This window comes from Pecten maximus, chromosome 5 (assembly GCF_902652985.1).
Source record: "Pecten maximus chromosome 5, xPecMax1.1, whole genome shotgun sequence".
Classification (NCBI taxonomy): domain Eukaryota; kingdom Metazoa; phylum Mollusca; class Bivalvia; order Pectinida; family Pectinidae; genus Pecten; species Pecten maximus.
The window spans coordinates 26,496,493-26,512,063 of NC_047019.1; the positions used below are offsets into that span (position 1 = coordinate 26,496,493).

The window sequence follows — 15,571 nt, forward strand, 5'->3', positions numbered from 1 at the left end:
CTGTTGGAAACAACTAACAGAATCCCCAAATCAATAAATATTTTAGATACAGAATTTGTTTAACAGTCGGGAAACACATGCGTTATATAACTTAACCAGTTCTTCAGTAAAAGACTGGGGATACCGCTATGAACGGACATAAGGGTGTGTGAGGGGGGATTGAAGCCCATTGCAAGTGTAGAATTGTCCATTTTGATTTTTGTCTGAAATACGAAATGATTTAATGTATAAGCAAAAAATAGATGGTATCATTCTTCTTGTGGAAATGTCGTCTCTTTAATGATAGGGGCAGACTGGACCGTCAAACAATCAGACCAGTTGTTTTGAAATGTAGTTTCTACAGCAGGAGCAGACTGGACCGTCATGCTATCGGACCAGTTGTTTATAAATGTCGCATCTTTAATGGTAGGAGCAGACTGGACCGTCATCCTATCGGACCAGTTGTTTATAAATGTCGCATCTTTAATGGTAGGAGCAGACTGGACCGTCACACAATCAGACCAGTTGTTGATAAATGCCGCATCTTTAATGGTAGGAGCAGACTGGACCGTCTCACAATGAGACCAGTTGTTGATAAATGCCGCATCTTTAATGATAGGAGCAGACTGGACCGTCACACAATCAGACCAGTTGTTGATAAATGCCGCATCTTTAATGATAGGAGCAGACTGGACCGTCTCACAATGAGACCAGTTGTTGATAAATGTCGCATCTTTAATGATAGGAGCAGACTGGACCGTCACACAATCAGACCAGTTGTTGGTAAATGTAGTTTCTGCAGCAGGGACAGACTTGATCGTCATAAAATCAGACCAGTTGTCGATAACTATCGTCACTGAAGTATTCGGCCTGATTGGACCGTCATACAATCAGACCAGTTGTCGATAACTACATTGTATCGTCACTGAAGTATTCGGCCTGATTGGACCGTCATATTATCGGACCTGTTGTCGATAACTACATTGTATCGTCACTGAAGTATTCGACCTGATTAGACCGTCATATTATCGGACCTGTTGTCGATAACTACATTGTATCATCACTGAAGTATTCGGCCTGATTAGACCGTCATATTATCGACCTGTTGTCGATAACTACATTGTATCATCACTGAAGTATTCGGACCTGATTGGACCGTCATATTATCGGACCTGTTGTCGATAACTACATTGTATCATCACTGAAGTATTCGGCCTGATTGGACCGTCATATTATCGGACCTGTTGTCGATAACTACATTGTATCATCACTGAAGTATTCGGCCTGATTGGACCGTCATATTATCGGACCTGTTGTCGATAACTACATTGTATCGTCACTGAAGTATTCGGCCTGATTGGACCGTCATACAATCAGACCAGTTGTCGATAACTATCGTCACTGAAGTATTCGGCCTGATTGGACCGTCATACAATCAGACCAGTTGTCGATAACAATCGTCACTGAAGTATTCGGCCTGATTGGACCGTCATACAATCAGACCAGTTGTCGATAATTGCATGTTTCAGTGCCACATAGCTCTTGATGGCCGCGCAGGAGGGAAAAAATGTCGTCGGTACTAAAATCGATATGACAGGCGAGCAGTAGTGTAAATCTTTCAATTTCTGGTCTGAGCATATTAACATATCGATGCTAGAATACACCTTCACCTCTATAGCCTCCCACTCATGCAGTATATAAATCAATAGCATATATTTTATAATTTATATTTCATTAACATTGTTTATATCGGCTTTGCTTATCCAATTGTTTTTAAAGCTCAATGTAATTTGAATGTTTTTTTTTTTTAATCGGCACTATCTGACTCTCCTCATCAAAGCCTACGTATCCTATTGATCTTCAGCTGTTTAACTTCGCGTATTCCATTCTTCTTTCTAAACTTACGAAAATATTTCAATGGTATCCTTTTTATAAAAGATGCATTTCATAACACAAAATGTAAAATCTTAATGATTGAACGCAAGCAACAGCCAAACAGATAAGCATAATGATTGAACGCAAAATACAGCACAACACAAAATCGTAATGATTGAACGCAAACTATAGGCAAAGAGCATTAAGATGTATTGCGTGAAATAGCATATTTTCTCTTTTAAATCTCGGCGATACGACCTTTTATTGTATTGTAATTGTCTTCGGTTGTATAGTAAGATGTAACCACACTCCAGATAGTCGTATTTAAGTCCCGCTTTATAAAGTCATTAAAAGTGAATTTAAAACACTATGGTTGTTAAAGTTCACGACGATCTTTAATGTGAATTAAAAACCTTATATAATAATGATCACGTTGTTATATTCATCGAATTAATCAGTTTTATTTAGCATGTAAATAAAGGGAATTCAACATAAGGAGACTGTGTGTGTTTAATTGTTTCGATGCGTATAATGCTGATATAAATAGCATCAATATATTATTAGAGAAAGTATCAATATGTTCTTTGATCATACCCAAGGCATATTTCAATATCCAGCAAAACGTTTTTGAGTTTTACCTGTATGTATTGTTCATTATTTGTATAGAATATTCACATTTGTTCGCTTCAAAACAAGTCAACATTTTGTTTACAAGGTATACTAACAATCATGATGTTTTATAGTACTAGAGTAACTGTGTAATACCTGTGCTCCATTATCACAAATGTATGTGTCAACTACGGGGTGGTGTTATCAGGGAAAGGCCTACTTTTTTATACAGGTCATACCCATGAAGAATTTCATCTCAAGCTATCGAATTGCTATCCTGTTATAAACGTTATTTACCGTCCTTATCAATTATCATCAAATACACTGGCAATTTTTGTATCAAATATTTTATCACATTCTAACGAAATTGTAGTGGTTTTTTTATTGGTGAGTTGACAATGCTTATACGGAATGCATTGTTAGCCTCATGCTAGAAAAAGAGAAGTGTAATTTTAAAGTGTTATTAAAATAGTTGTCAATGCTATAAATTGGATAGCCACGGTTTATTCAAATTAGATGATATCACAGAGATTGGTTTTTAATTGTGTAAAAAATTACAGAATATCGAACCAACAACAAAAACCTCAACTTCATGATCATTTACATAAGTGGGACCTGGTCAATGTCCTCGATTAACCCTACTCATTATAATAATTTATCCAATAAATAACACCCTAAAGTCCAGATTCGTTCGCGACAAAATTGTGTAAGGCTTAACCTCGCTGGGTGTTTGCTTCCTCGTAAACACGGCACATTTCTGGTCATTGTCATGAAAAGCTAAACATCAATTTATGCCTTAGATTGATTAATTTTCTAGCGTTTTAGTTAGGGTTGAATGGTGATCGACCAACGAACTTACATTTAGGTCGATAGAATTATCTGATTATTGATCGTGACGTGTTAAGGATTTATGTGGAGCAAGTATATGCTAATACATGTACAGCACAAAGCATGCTGCTTTTCCCTGTAGGTCATGTGTTCATCATGTGATCGCTATACTATTAAACTTGGAATCTCGAAGTACATAGTTGTGGTTGCTCCCCATGAATAATTGGTATACCATGACAGATGAGATGGGCTCTCCTCCAAGTGAAAGCAAAACACGATGTACAGTGTATATATATGGAATCACCTAGAAAAACAACACATCGTACTTGAGTTTGTATAGAGAGTGGGGCATACAGTGCTATGAGATAAATGGTACCTACCCACACACCGGCACTCCTTTATGTATTTAGGCCACTCGTCATCAGAAAACAGTTAATTTTATGGGGACATTGACCCTTTTAGATTTTCTAAAATAGGCCACCCGAACAAATATCATCGAACATCAGAAACTAGGGAAAACCATGTAGCTCGGCCCAGCGGAAATGAGTGTGATGACCGCTTAATGGATGTTTCACGAATAACATCTACCTCCTTAACATGTTTCAAATATTTGATCACCTTTTAAAGTCACTGAGAAAATGTAAAGCAATAATTTATATATACAGGCACGAGTGTGCAAGACAGTGCTGTAACAAAACAGATATGTTTTTTTTCTGGAGCGTTAACAGAATATAATTTTATATTTTAAGATTATTTGGTTGTTATATATTATTTCGGATAATTAAGTAAGCTTACAACATACGATTGCCTGATTCATACAGCAATCTTCTGATGTGAGAAGAACAGGTGTGCAAGTGGTAGAAATTATTTTCATATACATGTCGATAAATTACCTTAGATTATTTCTGTATTCATTAATCACATTATTTTAACTAATCAGATTATTTGTAACCTTAACAAGTTATGGATATCGGCACGGTTTCTTTACTTGTATATAATCATATGGGCTATGCTTTGGGGAATGGGGTCAAGTCCGTGTGGTCAACTGTTATCTTCGTCTCCGTGGAGAAGAAAAAGTCAGCAATTATTTCTTATTTTTTCATTAGAAAACATGCGATAAAGATGTTTATCAATTAGCACATCACTTACCCCTAGGGTATAATATAAAGTTTGTCACCTCTTTTATAAAATGTAGTGGAGGTGTGGATTCTTAATGAACTAGGTCACAGCGATTCTAATGATATGGCCACGGGGATAGGGGATTCATTAAACACCGAGTGCCGGTATATTAAATATTCATCTTAGTCATCTTAAAAGTATGCTTCTCTAGTGTCGATACTAAAGCGAGTCATTTGTGTTTTCGGTTATAGAGACCGAAAAATCCTGATTATGTAGTGTGGGTACCTCTACTGGTGTTTAGCCGCTCTGGCGATAATCTGCCCCGAGAAGTACACTCTCTAAATACAGAATGGCATTCTGCCAAACGTTTCGTATGTCAGAAGTGGTTCCACATATCACAAACTGCACATCAACTACAACAAGACAAACCACACAACCTGCTTCCAGAATTAGCTCACGTGGGTTTAAATATAGAATAGTCGCTCTGTGAAGGCACGGCAGATGCTTCATATTACTCTCCATATCTCGTGTGCCGTTACTGATGGTGAATTAATATAACACATTCCAGATATTGTTAATATAAGCGAATTGATTATTTTTTGTTAGCACCACTGATGGCGTAGTTTCTTTAAAAAGTTAACTTTAAATCAGGTTTTGTGAGTTTATCAGAAATATTGTACTGAAGGTGATTTTCAAAATCATTGATTTTACTATTAGCTGTTGCAATTTTACAAACATCAACTTTTGCAGTAATTATGATCGCCTAGCCTCTTACTTTTCTTCGTAAAAAGAGTAATATATTTGATAATCGACTAACGTGACAAGTGATGTTAAAAATGAAGAGAAATGAATAGGGCTGTCTTAAAATTTACTGTAAATCCTTAATAACCCATCAAAGATTTGCCGAATAAGACGACTTGTTTAATGTCTTGTTTCTGAATTACGATGGTAATCACAGCACGCAAGTAGCTTCCATATTTATAAACATTAACATGGTTTATATGTCGTTAAAGAAAGGTGTAATTAACTTTTTTATGTTCCATATTGATATTTTCACTGTTCTTCTTCTTTCGCTATTCCCCTCGTCTGCAACGATTACAAAACATTTATAACAATGATATTAGTACACAGGGCGAAAATATCCAGGTATGTTATATTTCAACATAAACACATACGACATCTGAACCTATGTAAACCCCTCCTCCAGCAAGCACAATACACTTACATTACAATATTTGTAACACAATAAAAGCATGGCATGGTTAACATGAAAAATGGTAGGACTTGCGAGGTAATATGTATTAATATTGCCTATATCATATATATCTAGAACGCTGATTCCTTATTTTCAATACATTTACTACCAATAAACTAGAATAACATATACTAGTTGACAATCAAATCTGTGAGTAATAAGTCAATACAATAACATATTTAATGAATATTGGAAGCGTTTCTCTCCGCGCTCTTGCTGGCATGAAATAGCTCCACTTGACTATCGATTCGACAGTCTAGCTAATGTAGGGGAATGAACACTGAGCGGTTGCCACAGCGACGGTTCCAAATACTAAATATTGGTCAGACCAGGAAGGAGGCGGATCTGGGACGCGCGCTAACGAGACCGAACAACTATATTGATTTATTTATGTTTATGTGCGCGCGTGTGCGGATTATATTTTATTTGTTAGCTGAACTCTTTTAGCAATGTAATTTCTAGACAAATATATAATATACAAAAAATTAATCAAAATAATTTTTGTTTATGATTTTTGTCTAAGAGAACGTGTATTATTCATGTTGAAAGTAAAATGCAATTAGGATAACTGGGAGATGAAAATACGTTTTAAATGAATCAGAACATGGTCATCTGATTCATTCGCAAAGTAAACCATGTGCAAGTATGTATTTCATAAAAACCAAATATGTTCAGGTGAACATTTAATAATATATAACCTTTGAAGAAAGGTCCTCAATAAAACAGATCATGTACCGAACATTTCTCAAATATAACGGAGTATCTATTTATATTCCTTCAATAAACAGTTCATGTACAGAACATCCTGCATATAAAACGGAGTATCTATAGATATCCTCTCCATAAAACTGATTAAATCCATATACACCCTCAATAAAGCCGAGTATGTACAAAACATCCCTCAAATAAAACGTAGTATATATAGAAATTCCCTCATTAAAACCAAGGATGTACACAACCTTCCTCAAATAAACCGAAGTATCTATATATATTTCCCCAATAAAGGGACGGCCTAGATATTTCCTATGACTGTATTTCTTGGGAATGTTGTCTTCTGTTTAATGAAACACTTTAAATAGCAGTTAGCGGATAATGGTTATATGGACATTTATATTCTCTCTGGAGTGATGCGCCAGTCTCAAAATCAGGATTATTTAATTAATATTTAATATTAAATCAATTATAACATAACATTACAAACCTAAATTACAGTATGTGTTAAATAGTTGTTTACATCGTAAAAAGATATTTTTTTAAATGTCAACATCGTTTTAGAAACAGGAGTTCAATGAACAGAGGGTAAAAGATCCACCCAATGCTATCTTTATGCAATATTTTATCACAAGAATGAAAACACTAATTGAACACAATTCATATTTAATCAGTTGTATTTTAATTCAAAATAACTTTCGATGATTTTTTCCTAGAGAGCACTACCATGTAACAGAGACCTCTAAATCGAAATACATTGTTCTTATGAAATATATAACAACAAATTGATAAAGTGTCGTAATCTCGTATTCCTATGAAATAAGTAACAGTTATTTAATAAAGAGATAAAGTTACAGAGGTGTAGTCTCTTATTCTAATATATTACGTTTATCCAGTATATTACGGTGTGTTGACATCCAGTCTGTTTAACATTAAATGATAATTGTTTACTTCTGTTACCTTCTCTATTTTGGTACTGTACCTATCCCCAGAAAATATACATCCTACCTGTCCTTAAGAGAAAACACTGGTAAACATTAGTGATCAGTCATACTTACACCTGATGCAGTTTGAAATTCATCGCACTTGTCTGATGTAGACAGATAAAAGAGATATGATTTTTGTGATGCAGCATTGGGTTAATCCAGATACTGAAAGAACATCATTTATCGAATTATATCATCATATTAATTTGAATTAAATCAGATATTGCATACAATCACAATAAAGTCAATGGTGTGTATTACAATGTCTCGATGATATACAACACAACATTGCACTTTCAGCCACTTCTTTCTCCTAGCACAATGCTAAAACATTATGACTGCATTATAACTGTATCACTTTGCAAAATGAATTATATTAACATTGTCTTTTTTTCATTTTAGTCCGTCGTACACAAGTCTGGATTCAGGAGTTTAGCGGATGGGGAGGAGGTTGAATTTGAAAGCAAACCCTCCGATAAAGGAGTGGAGGCGACGTTTGTGTGTGGTCCTTCCGGATCTGAGTGCAGAGGGAGTGACAGACGACCGCTTTCCCGAAAGAAATTCAGAAAAATAAGGTGATTTGAAGATCTTCAAATCCAACTTAAATGTATCTATTAGACTTAAACTATAGATATGCCAATTGAAATTGAAAATATAAATGTATATATTTCACGAAACAAATATAATATTTCCTGTTGAAAGTCAGAAGTCTTTACTGTAGAATATGGAGTCAAAATATAGCATAGTACGATTATACATGTATATACATTTCAGTAGAAAGTGGTAAGAGGTAAAATTGTTACAGACCTATTTTTAAAAAGTAATAGACCGTATACAATTCAGCACATTTTTGTTTCTGTCATCATTGATGAATACTGGATAACAAAAAAGCTGAAGTTTTAATCCATTTTATGCATTTTTATGGCATTTCTTATTTCTGAATTCATGTTGATATCTTCTACTACTAGTTTGTCTTCAGTGCAATCCTTAAAAATAGCGTGGTTCATGTAACACCACAATGTCTTAAAATTACTTGATTTAAAAAAGTACAGTCTATGCACTATTTATCTTGAAATAGAATTATGATTCAATAATAAATGTATTTAGACATTATAAATACCGAGCTTATTAAAGTTATAGAATCGTGTAGCGATTAGAAATGTCAAACAAATCTCTAAGCTTTAAAAAAAATGTCACCGTTTAAAATGTAACAAAATTTGTTCAAGTAAGTATTTTATTGTTAATATTTGAAAAATGTATATATATTAATCAATGTTATTAAATTAGTTACAAATGTAAAAACATTTTAACATGTTTAAGGAAATTCAATTTATATATTTAAAACAGAAATCAATAATTGACAATAAATGCATATGATAGAAAAAACAAAAGTTATATGTTGATTTCGAATTAAAACATTGCCACAAGAGATAAAGTCAATATCGAGGTATTAACGTTTCGTCCAAGATGTTTAAGATTATTTAGAAATATCAACAATGTCAGTTTTTACCTGCTAATACATATCACACTCAGACTTAATGCGCACAACAGGAATGAGTTGTTTTCTATAGAAAGTTTATTGGAAAACAGGTCCCAGATTCGTATTGGAAATGTCCAATAGCATGATGAAATGTAGACAAATTCTTTTTTTGTTTTGTTTTGTAAATTGTTTTAAAATTACATCACATATACCTTTAATGCTAGGTTCTGAAATCGTGAAAAACATTGGGTTAATATATTTCAACCCCTGTACACAGGAAAATAAATAATCCGTCATTAATCACTTATTATATATTTAACGGTGTTTCACTTTTTTAAAAGTTTCAATCATCCTAAATGGTTTCAGTAATGTTGATATTTATAGATTTATTAATTGAATGTCAAAGAAAGTATCAATAGAATAAGTGAGTGAGTGATTGTTTAGCTGTTTGATTTATTCATTCTGGACCTACTAACTAGTATATGGTCTTTTCAATATCCCGTTCTTAATTCTGTGTTCACAGGTGCTACAATTGTGGTGATTTAGGGAACCATATAGCGGCTAAATGCCCTCATGGTCCCTTACCAAAACGCTGCCACAACTGCAAGTCCGTCGACCATTTGATTGCTGATTGTCCAATGAAGGAACCCCTGAAGCGGTCGCGCAATGATACAAACGGCGGAGGAGCTTCCGGCATGGGAAATGGGCACGATACAGACCACGGGAGTAACATGTTTTACCCCGTTTGATGACAAGATATAACTACTGATTCCACTTTCAGCAGGTATTTTGTGTGATTCATGAACAAAATGACGTCATCCTAAAGTGCTCTGGATGTGGAGAAGAGACGGTAGACAAGATACATATGTCTGTTAAGGCTAAAAGGAGATCACCAAGTCAAAATTTACGCACATTTTTTCTTTTAAAAAGTCATATTTTAAATTGACAAATACTATCACCTCATGTTGGTAAATGTTTTAGAATGTGTTTCTTTATACGTGTAACAAGTGAGAGGTCATCTGACGCGTGCTTGTCCAAGCAATATAGCTAAAATCAATTTCAGTATAATTTCATTCTGTGATAAAGAAAATTGAAATTGACATAAAAATCAACATATATGAGGATTTCAAATAATCCTCTGAATATAAGGAACATCAAAATAAGCTAATAGAGCTTTGAACATTAGGGTCATGTGATTACTTATTACCGTATCTAAAGTATGGACTTGGGTTTCTTACCGAGAGTGATATGAACTATGGAGCGAGCATTTGTCTTTCCGTGACTTTATACTCAACGTGATCTACCTCATCAACGTTACCTGAATTCCGTACAATGTGAATTATTTGTAATGTAATTTGTTATTTACGTGTTGATAGTAAGATAATTTGTGTTCGTTCTAATGATGTATAAGCAGGTTTTGTCAGGAAATTTTCATTTTAATCACGTTTCAACATCAATGGATGGGCCGATTTAAAACAAAAATATCGTTAATAATTTGAAGAGACATAAAAATGGTTGTATATCATATTTTGATAATTTTCGTTCTCTAAAAGCGATATATATGCCGCTGGTGACTTTTGTTTTGTGTGTTTTTGTAAATTTGATTACCTGTGAATTTTTCCTGAATAACAAACTTGAAAACAATATTTAACCTTTTTCCAAACCTACCTCATATTTGTGGGGTTGCTATGTTGTGAGTTAAAACGTGTTGTACCTGTAAACATTTTTGATACAGGAATTATTTTGCATTGCCGTTCCTATAAACAGAGATTTTAACGAGAGAAGTCACGACCACAATTAATTACGACTGTGTGTATACATAGAATTTTTCATAGCATTTTTAAAATTGGTTTATGTTATTTTTCTAGGTGCTTTAAGACGTGACATCTGTTAATTACACATTTACAGGGTCAGTTTTATCCTGGTGACACAGACGAATTATCAATACACATATATCCCAACACGATAGTGAAGTGCAAGGCAGCTGTCTGATAATGACAAAGTCTAGGTGAAATTATCATAGAGTCCAGAAATATTCATTACGTTTGAGAAAATATTATACAAAACTTTAACTACATTATTATTGAGCTACAGAAGATTGAAGACCAAAGCAAGATTATTATCAAGTTATTGTTTAGTTTTTTTTTTCAATTTGTTTTTATGATTTAATGGTGCTTGTCTTACCTAGTCAAGCGTCGAGTTAAAATTTATTTTTGTTTTCTGTTACTTATTCTTTTGTGGAGGAAGGATTCATCTGATCATATGTCATTATATTTCCATTTCTGACGCCAGGCATTAATAAGTATCACGTGCTCAATCAAATGTATATTGTAAGCTTATTCAATATCTGTATATTGCGCCGACAAAGCTTATTTCTACTTCACGTGATCAATTTGTGGATCACGTAGTCAAACAGAATGTGTGTACCACGTGATCACGTTGTTTCGGGTGACCACGTGATCAAATGCGTTTCCCGTGATCACGTGATCAGGACAAATGCATACAAAACAGAATGGAATTTATCATTTAATGTGAGGAAGTATCAACACAATGGACTATGTTTACTCCAAGAATCGATATAAGTGTTAACTTTGTGTGTTATATTATGCCCAAAGTTTCATACATAGTGTGGAATTTTGCAAATGATAATCTCATTGCTGATCTAATAAACGTACTTTAAATATACTGATTAGGTGCTGATTATATTCGAACGTCGATTGATTAATTATTTTTGTTGCTTTTGAGCTTTGTAGCCATGTTATATTGTTAATAATGTTTTAAATATCGATCGACAATTTTTTCGCGATGTGTATGATTGCAAATACACATTTAGAATACAATAATGTACATTTTTCACTTCAGTTTTGAAGTCTTAAAACTAATGAAAACACTTTTACCTCAGTATCACCCTTTAAATATCATCACCTATCGAAACACATTATGTAAAGGTTATCATTCAAGGATAGAATAAAACTAATTAATGTAAAATCAATTAAATATTACAAAATAACTGATGTTTTGTTTCACAGTTTCAGGGAAAATACACCTCTTTTGCCTCAAATGATTTGTACAACCGTGAAAATTGAACAATCTAAGCATACATCTTCTACATTTACATACTTTTATCTTATAAATGTGCATCGAGACTATCAATATTCCTAAGGTAGCAGCTAGTGTAATAGACATTGGACATTATCACCAGCAATTAAGTGCTATTATTTATCACTAACCAGTGTGACAACTCAAATAGAAATATTTAGTTATATGATCACCCAAATATATATCTAACTCTATACTATATCACCTCATTGTCAAAAATTGTAAAAAATGATAATCCTTTAAAGCACACGTTTGCATTGGACGATACTCAAATTCACTTCCCAAGATTTAATTAATTCATTCATTCATTAATTGATATGTGCTGTTACAGTTTCAAACGTGAATCTCCTTTTTAAAACTATTATTTTTGATATATAGATGTCATCTTAAATTTCAATTTAGAATAGACTTGTATTGATTGGACCATATTTAAATAAAAGAACAGCAAAGGAGAACGAGTAAACCATGATCTAATTTCGAAACACTGGCCGTTAATTTAGCTTAATTATGTATTTGATCAAATGTGTTTTACCACACATAACCGACGAATTACTTTGGACTTCTGTGTTATTGTTTATCTTTTAATGCGGATTCAGTGTTGATAACCATACGACTTAACAAGTTAGGGGTCCATTAATTGTAATCTAAAGCAAAACATATGTATTTGTGACATCAAACAAATTTTCTCTAAATTATTGCATCTTGAGATTTAGTGATTTTGAAATGTGAACTTTGCTTAAAAGCTACATGTACTAAGTATCCGTTTGTATAATTTACCACAAAGCATTTTGGAGACTTCCTCTACCGTTTTTCTTGATTTTGTTTTATTTTTAGACAAATATTTAGAAATGTTTAGATATATATGATTGATTTTAAGGAAATGTTCATTGTTTGATTATTGTTTTTTGTATTCTTTGTTTGTCAATGTTTACCTTTGATTTTGAGGATGACAATTGTTTACCTACATCCTCGTCAATAACTATAACAAGAGCTTGCTTTGAAAAATAGAGGTAAAAATTAAATTTAAGGAGGAAAATCATTCCATATACATCGATAAGTCTGCTGCATGCTTTCTTCTTTTATTGATTGTACAACAGATATTAAATATATAAATTAGAAAAGTATTTTGAGCTTTTGGTGAAATCCGGGTGATTATTTTAAGTTAATTTATAAACTGTTTATCGAAAATTTTGAGATTGAGATTTTGATCGTGTTAATTCAGAAAAACATTCTCCTCTCCGTGAGTTTACCACTGTTGTGTATGATTCAAATGAAGTTTTTCAAAAGATTAAACCATGCAGCGTATCTTTGAATCTCAAACTATTGTGTAATGGTAATAAAGCATTAAAGACGTGAATGATAGCGACAATATTACGTATTCTATTTAACAGATACTTTTTTTAAATACAGAAGAAATAATGAATGGTGTAACGGTATATTACGTCAATGTTTTATGTAGATTCGACCATACGGAATTCCTTTTGAATTATATCAATGAAATGCCGCCATACATTTGGAAACAAAAAGAGAAATTTGAAATAATGAACTATGTTCTTCGAACTATTGAAAGATAATAATGCCGTTATACGTGTTTAATGTAAGACATGGAAATCAATATCTTAACATGAACAAGAGTGATGAAATATCTTTGAATTGTTAAATTACATCACGGGATTGGGGAAAAGCCCTGTTGTATTTATACCTTAGAAGAATAACAATTTGTTAGAGAGAAAATGAACTACTCAGTACTGAGGCTAATTAAAAATACGGGTGGCGTGACCAACATACAGTATTATATAGATAAAACATCCCTTATGATCAAAATGTAACGAAATGACCATTTGTTTATTATTGAAAACAACCAAATAGTTATCTTTCGAAGGCTATGTATATGTATCTGTTCATTACTTCATATTAATGGAGAACATATATTTATAGCTGTTATTTTAAAGAACAAACGGTCATTTCCTAGAGTAAAATCCTTTTTTCAAGAATACACGTTTTATTAAAGGGCGATTGAGAAACACACGATAACTTGCTGTGCATACGTTAGTTACAACGTTAGTATATTTGTTGTAGGACGTTTTGGGTAGATTATTGAAATTATTTGAATAAAATCATGAAAAATCAATCAATTGCTCGAGGTTTCATTATTAGTAGTTATGCCTGAAAAGGGATGTGTTTAATTTGGCACGAGAAGGATATGTTTACGATGTTTTGTGTTGTCGATCGTTAATTGAAAATGATATTATAACTACGCATATAAATAGATAAAGCAATTCTGGCTGTTTCATTTTCAAGGTTTAAGAAAAACAAATATTCACAGAAATAGGTTAGCGTATGAATAAAAATTGTAATTTGATATTATCTCTGTATAGTTGCATCTTTCTCAATATGTTCTTAGCGAATATTTAGTAAGTATTACGTTAAATACTGCTTAATATGATTGAGTATTTGATAAAATGATAATTAGACAGCATGTGGAAAAGCCGGGCACTACATTAATATTTGTATGAAAAGTTTTTTTCTTTGTCAAGAAAGAAACCAAATCATCAGCTAGGGCCAATATTTTTGTACATACACCTTACATTACCGAATTCATGTTGTCGGTGACGCAATGCACAGACGGTATTGCGTTGGGTGATGACTACAAAGTCGAAGGTTTGAATACTGCAGATGACAAAATGATGTTTTTGTTTTAAAGACAAAAGATCAGGGAGTACTGACATTCTAACTCAAGATCGATAAACAAGACCAAAATATGAAGAATAATATACTTGCGTGGAGACTCTTGAAATAGTACAAGGATAATAATACCAATACAAGGTGTTTCAGGAGGGTAAGTATGTTCTGTTAAATCGAGGACAACCGCCATAGTAATTAAGATCAAATAAGGGTAAAGTCACATTTTCAAAAAAAGGAAAGGGATTGTGACAACGGAACGGAACCACTAGTCATATCACCAAACACCGAACACGTAGGACTTCAGATCATACAAGGAAATCGAATTTTTCTGAAGTGGTTATTTTGTCATCAGTAGTCGGCAGCTTTCTCGGAAATCGTGAACTCGAACATGTTTACAGTTAGAGGAAACTTTATGAAATGTCAAGTTCTACATGGTAAAGATACCACGTCACCAATGTAGGCGAGATTGTAGGATTTTGCAAGGTTCGTCTCTGTTACCCGTTCTAATAAGCTCTTCAATTGTATCAGCCTTGTGTTAAAACAGGAATATAATCGGCTAACACACAGTGGAAATGACAAGGTCTACATGGTAAAGGAACAAATCGGCTAACACACAGTGGAAATGACAAGGTCTACATGGTAAAGGAACAAATCGGCTAACACACAGTGGAAATGACAAGGTCTACATGGTAAAGGAACAAATCGGCTAACACACAGTGGAAATGACAAGGTCTACATGGTAAAGGAACAAATCGGCTAACACACAGTGGAAATGACAAGGTCTACATGGTAAAGGAACAAATCGGCTAACACACAGTGGAAATGACAAGGTCTACATGGTAAAGGAACAAATCGGCTAACACACAGTGGAAATGACAAGGTCTACTAACACACAGTGGAAATGACAAGGTCTACATGGTAAAGGAACAAATCGGCTAACACACA

At 33.4% G+C, this 15,571-nt stretch overlaps 1 protein-coding gene across 6 annotated transcripts in view; it reads left to right on the top strand.

The window, feature by feature from the left end:
- The window catches only part of LOC117327687 (protein lin-28 homolog), a 64,658-nt gene extending 50,586 nt beyond the window's left edge, over nucleotides 1-14,072 (top strand). For 5 of the 6 annotated variants that reach the window (XM_033884797.1, XM_033884794.1, XM_033884791.1 and 2 more), the window contains exons 3-4: nucleotides 7,765-7,937; nucleotides 9,357-14,072. In XM_033884797.1, coding sequence (XP_033740688.1) covers nucleotides 7,765-7,937; nucleotides 9,357-9,591 — 408 coding nt within the window. In that variant the 3' untranslated portion in view covers nucleotides 9,592-14,072. The remainder of the gene's footprint in view (nucleotides 1-7,764; nucleotides 7,938-9,356) is intronic. The other variant, XM_033884792.1, reaches the window with a different exon arrangement.
- Nucleotides 14,073-15,571: the final 1,499 nt, after the last annotated feature.